The sequence below is a fragment of the Phyllobates terribilis genome, unplaced genomic scaffold (genome assembly GCF_046119375.1).
Source record: "Phyllobates terribilis strain yellow unplaced genomic scaffold, ASM4611937v1 Scaffold_5__5_contigs__length_657084704, whole genome shotgun sequence".
Classification (NCBI taxonomy): domain Eukaryota; kingdom Metazoa; phylum Chordata; class Amphibia; order Anura; family Dendrobatidae; genus Phyllobates; species Phyllobates terribilis.
In genome coordinates, this window is record NW_027362765.1 from 292,036,886 (window position 1) to 292,042,885 (window position 6,000).

General features: G+C 47.5%; 1 protein-coding gene across 18 annotated transcripts in view; it reads left to right on the top strand.

The window, feature by feature from the left end:
- Positions 1-5,500, top strand: part of SLC43A3 (solute carrier family 43 member 3) — a 133,395-nt gene extending 127,895 nt beyond the window's left edge. For all 18 annotated transcript variants that reach the window (XM_073684307.1, XM_073684291.1, XM_073684288.1 and 15 more), the window contains 3 exons: positions 4,274-4,457; positions 4,870-4,993; positions 5,080-5,500. In XM_073684307.1, coding sequence (XP_073540408.1) covers positions 4,274-4,457; positions 4,870-4,993; positions 5,080-5,184 — 413 coding nt within the window. In that variant the 3' untranslated portion in view covers positions 5,185-5,500. The remainder of the gene's footprint in view (positions 1-4,273; positions 4,458-4,869; positions 4,994-5,079) is intronic.
- The last annotated feature ends 500 nt before the right edge of the window (positions 5,501-6,000 follow it).

The window sequence follows — 6,000 nt, forward strand, 5'->3', positions numbered from 1 at the left end:
ATAACAGTCATTACATCAGAGATTACACAGTTGTCCATCAAGATAAGTGCGTTTCCTTTAGAATGCAATTGTAACTTGATCTTATCAGTTCACTTTTCTCACCATGTCTGTGATTGGTTGAAAAGTGTGCAGATCTCTTTCTATCATACTCAAACACGAAGCTGCTTTTAATATGTATTTATATTAACTACTGAGAAGTGCGGTAGGATTCTTTACCTTACTATATCTTTGTGGAAGTCTAATATTTTTACTGATTGAAGTATTTCTGGTTCAAGTAATAACAATCTACGTGTTTAGAACTTTAAGATTAAAAGCAAACCTGTCACCAAAAAAATGCAATGCGATCTGCGGGCACCATGTTATAGAGAAGGAGGAGGTGAGCAGAATAATATGTGATTTTGTGAGAAAAGGTTCAGTATAACCTGTGATTTTATTAATTTATACCTCTGCTCTTTCTGGGATTTCCGGTCCAGTGGGCGGTCCTATTAATGACTAACAGTTATTTCTGTTGCACACTGTAGCATCGGCGTCTCTGCCCCCTGCCAGGCAGAGACACCGTCCCCCTTACCGCCGCGCTCCTGGTCCAGCGTCTTCCAGACTCCCTGCTGCTGCTGCTGGTGCACGCAGCTTCCCGGGCACTGTGCTTAGGGCGCGCGCTCCCTCCCTCTTAAAGGGGCCGTGCGTGCCGCCCTAAAAAGTCCCCGGCCAATGGCCGGAGGACTTTTCCTATTTAAAGCACCTCCTCCAATATGGAGGTGCCCGTGCAAGGTTGCTGCTCTGTGATTCTTACTGTTGCTTCAGCCCTCAGGCCCCTCTGCAAGTCAGTCCTGTCCGCCAGTCTGTTCTTCAGTCCAGTCTGACTACTATCTAGCCCGACAGTCTCTCTACAGTCCAGTCCGCCAGTCTGTTTATGGGCTTGACCCGCCTGCTTACCTGGAAGCACCTGCCTGTTACCTGCTTTGCCCGCCAGCCTGCCTACCTGGAAGCACCAGCCTGTTACCTGCCGTGCCCGCCAGCCTGCTTACCTGGAAGCACCTGTCTGTTACCTGCCGTGCCTGCCAGCCTGCTTACATGGAAGCACCTGCCAGTTACCCGTTGTGCTCGCCAGCCTGCCTACCCGGAACATCTGTTTGGCTATCAGCCAAATCAGCCTGCTTATCTACCCAGACCGCCCGTCAGCCGGCCTGCCATGCTCATCCGCTGTACCGGTCTGTTCCTGCCATCTGACCCGTGGGAGTCACCTGCTCTCATACAAGATCGGTCCCAGAGTGGCACCCGGTCCCCCTGCTCGGTCCCTCCCTGGTTCATGGAGTCGATTGAGCCGCCGTGTGACCTTGGTCAGGCTGAGTAGGTACTTAGTCACGACCCTCTGGTCACTCCTTGCACAGCAGTACAGAGGTTCCACCACCCCGATCCGTAACACACAAACACTTATATAAAGATAGCTGTCAGTTATTAATAGCCCCGCCCACTGGACAAAAAATGGCAGAAAGAGCAGAGGATTAAATGATGAAAATACAGGTTATACCTAGTCTTTTCTCACAACACTATACATCAATCTGCTGAGCTCCTCCAGCTTTATAACAAGATGCCGGCAGATTATACTTCTTTTAAAGGTGACAGGTGTAATGCACATGCCCGGGCTGAGCGGCGTGTGCGTGTGATTCCACTGGACCGTGCTGGAGAGTGAATGCCTGGAGGGGCGTAACTAGGTATTCACCCGATCCGACCAGGGTCGCACGACGGCATACAACGCCAGTGCACCAAGGAGGAACTGAGCAGAGGGACCAGGTGCTACTCCAGGACAGACCCCGGACACGGCTGTTGACCCACACAGGGGAATACAGGAACAGACTGGTTAGGCTGGCACACAGACTGGTGGGTATAGGCAGGCACGACTGGTATGCAGGCAGGCGGGTAAGCAGGCAGGGGGTACAGGCAAGCACGGCTAGAGTGTAAACAGGGAGGCGCTAGCAGGTAGGAACACAGGCGGGATAGGACCCAGTACACACTGGGACTCAGGAACAGAACCACAGATGTGGCGGACAAACACAGCATAGTGAGGCCGCCCAGAGAGGAGAGCGAGAGCAGGGCAGGACGAGGCCGCCTGGAGCGGTGAGCAAGAGTAGAGCAGGACGAGGCCGCCTGGAGCGGTGAGCAAGAGTAGAGCAGGACAAGACCGCCTGGAGTGGTGAGCAAGAGTAGAGCAGGACAAGGCCGCCTGGAGTGGTGAGCAAGAGTAGAGCAGGACAAGGCCGCCTGGAGCGGTGAGCAAGAGTAGAGCAGGACAAGGCCGACTGGAGCAGTGAGCAAGAGTAGAGCAGGACAAGGCCGCCTGGAGCGGTGAGCAAAGGGAGAGCAGGCTAGAACCGCCGGAGCGGTGAGCAAAGGCAGAGCAGGGTAGAACCGCCGGAGCGGTGAGTAAAGGCAGAGCAGGCTAGAACCGCCGGAGCGGTGAGCAAAGGCAGAGCAGGCTAGAACCGCCGGAGCGGCTGAGCAAAGGCAGAGCAGGCTAGAACCGCCGGAGCGTTAAGCAAAGGCAGAGCAGGCTAGAACCGCCGGAGCGGTGAGCAAAGGCAGAGCAGGCTAGAACCGCCGGAGCGGTGAGCAAGGCAGAGCAGGGGGGACAGGGCTCTGTTCACACGGAACAGACAGGAAGGGAAAGGCAGAACCAGATACCCACAGGGTACTTGCAGTGAAGTAGCGAGTGGACCACAAACTCACAAACGGAAGTACTGTGACAACAAGCAGGAGTTAGGTACGAGTTCAGACTCTGCAGAAAAAGGAAAGGTACGGACATAGAGAAACACGGGAAAACAGGCTAGAAGAATATACAGACAAGAAGAGACACAGTAGCAAGGTACAGGAGCGGGTCTAGGAATGCAGCCCCTAGAAGGCGGGAGGAACAGGCCAGGAGCGTGTTCAGACAGGACAGACTAGATGCAGGAGCAGGTCTAGGAATGCAGCCCCTAGAAGGCGGGAGGAACAGGCTAGGTGCGTGTTCAGACAGGACAGACAAGATACAGGAGCGGGTCTAGGTATGCGGCCCCTAGAAGGCGAGACGAACAGGCAAGGAGCGTGTACAGACAGGCCTGGAAATACAGCCTCTAGGATAGGCAGACAAGAGAACACAGAAGGGGACCTGGCACATTCAGAGTGAAAGACCACACTGAATGAAAAACAATGCTCAGGCAGGGATTCATTGGAGCAGCTGAGTTAAATACCAGATGACAGACAGCAATAGGCTGAGGACGCACAAGGGGTGTGCCTGCAGCAGGTACAAAAAGCAGGAAGTGATCGGGCGCCGCCCTTAAGCAGCAGACACAGAGGCAAGCAGACAGCATGGAGGGAAGCCAGGCTAGCAGACTGGACTGGAGATCAAGTGCGCGCTCTTGCACAGTGGGAGATGGACCACTATGCAAGGACGCCGCCAGGTATGTTACAACAGGTTTCCTTTAAGTCAGGTATCTTCTCACATAACTTACCTGACAAATCTGAATCCCAATAACATGTTGACAAATTAAGTAATTCATGTGTATGTCACTTAATGCTGCTGATACCATGGTGGGTATAATCTGGAATGAGGGGGTATGATATGGCCTTTGCCAATTTATACCCCGGAGTATAAATTGGCCTAGATTATAATATACCATGGGTATAGACAAGACTAGGCTGCTTTAACCCTGGGTATAGTCTATACTCGGGGTAAACTATGGCCTGTTATACCGGCACTTTCAGCAAAACCACAGCCTCACTAAGTCAGCTGATGTATGTGGAGAATTGGACACCCACTGATCTAATAGTGTTGGCCTATCCTAAGGATTCTCCATCAATTCTCCATGCAGAGCCAACCAGTCACACTACCACATTCCAGTAGCCGGTTCCACCAGATGCTGTAGCCTCTCTCCACTCCACCACCTATATGTTTTATATATACTTGTGACAAACACTAGCCCTATTGATGCAGTCATATCTCTTTACACAGAAGGCCTTATTGGTTTCAGTGGGCACTTGTTACCACACCAATGCAGTTAGGCAAAGTACTACTGTGAACTTGGCATCTGCAGCATTATTAAGACACATTATCCAATGGTTTGTGCATTGTACTATAAAGGCAATGTGTTGTTTTTAAATTCCAAAATTGTTCCCATTCTTCTTAGCAAAGCCCAATGTGGCTGGCTACCCTACGTACTTATTTTCCTGCCCTCAACTTCTGCTTTAAAAAATCTATACAAAGCAGCTTAGATTACAACTTCTGTGTTATATTTCTCAGTTACAGACTCACTAGATGACCTCCGGTCTTCAGTCCTGTCTTTGTTACTCACTGCAATCCAGTGCATCCTCTTTTCACTCTGTGCCTCAATTTCCGAGCTTCCTGCACTGTACCCAACGTTTATCTTCCAAGTGCTTAACCGCTCCTTCTTGTATGGAGGAAATGCTGCCTTTCTGTCTATAGCGTAAGTAAATGAAAATCTAAAATGTATTTTTCATGGTACTGTGTAAGTAATTATAAAGCCAGACCCTGATGGCACACAGATCCCTAAGGCCCATTCACCATATACAGAGATGGCAATTATATAAATAGGAAATGGTATGGGTCATCCTGTCACAAATTTTTCATTGGGACTCTAGAGCTTCACGTTTCCTCTCTGTCTATGACTAAAAGCACATGCTGACGAGAACAATGATATTCTATTAATGATCACTGTGTGCGCATGGACGTGAGGTCCGCATGTTAAACAGCTGCCAGTCAGCCTCAATGTATCTAACTGGTGCTTGTTTAGTGGCCGCGAGTTAGCCAGTGTTAACACACCCATGGTCTACTTCCTTTAGCTTTAAAATCAATGCTTTATCAATTTTGTCTCTTAGGTTCCCACCCAGCCACTTTGGAAAGCTGTACGGATTGATAATGTCGCTTTCTGGAGTGATATCTCTGCTGCAATATCCAGCATTTTATATAATTCGAACGTATTTGCATGGAGACCCTTTCTATGTATGTAAACAGTTATGCACAGAAAAATTTATTCTCAACAGCTCTACAATTTGTCACTCATATAAGTATGTTTTTCTTGCTTTTAGGTTAATATTTGTCTAATGATCCTGATGCTCTTAACATTTGGCCATCCAATCAATGTTTTTCGAGTTTGGAGACAAAGGAAACATTTGAGAGACCAAGCAGGATGATGGTCAGAACTGTGATCACGTTTTAAAGCATTCGTCAGCTTGGTTTTTTACTCACGTCACATTACAAGAGCTCCGAAAGCTGGGAAAAATATACTATATGCATTAATACCAAATATAAACTGATGTTCTTTAAATGTACCATAAGAGACACGTGAAGCAGATCGTATTACCTAAGCAGTTAAATAAGGCTTAAAATAAAACTTTCCTGTGCTGTATAGGAGGTTATTACGGACGCTGCTTTTACTAAGAATTCAATAAAACAAGACTGCCTACATTTTCAAAGTTCATAATCACATGGGATTAATAAATAAAATATATACTGTATCATTTTCTCTCTAATCTTTTTTTTTGCTCTCGGATTGTATATTTTTTATTTTGTGTAAATATACAGTCAAGACCGGAAGTGTTGGCATCCTTGAAATTATTCCAGAAAATGAAGTATTTCTCCCAGAAAATTATTTTCATTACATATGTTTTTTTTACACACAGGTTTATTTCCTTTATGTGTATTTGAACAACACAAAAAAACCTGAGAAAAAAAGGCAAATTGGACATAATTTCACACAAAACCCCCAAAAAGGGCCAGACAACATTATTGGCACCTTTACAAAATTGTGGGTAAACAACTTTGTTTCAAGCATGTGAAGCTAGTTCAAACTGACCTGTGGCTAGTAACAGATGTGGGCAATGTGAAAATCACACCTGAAACCAGATAAAAAGGGGAGAAGTTGACTCAAGTTTTGCATTGTGTGTCTGCGTGAGCCTCATTAAGCACGGGGAGCAGAAAGAGGAGAAGAGAACTGTCTGAGGACTTGA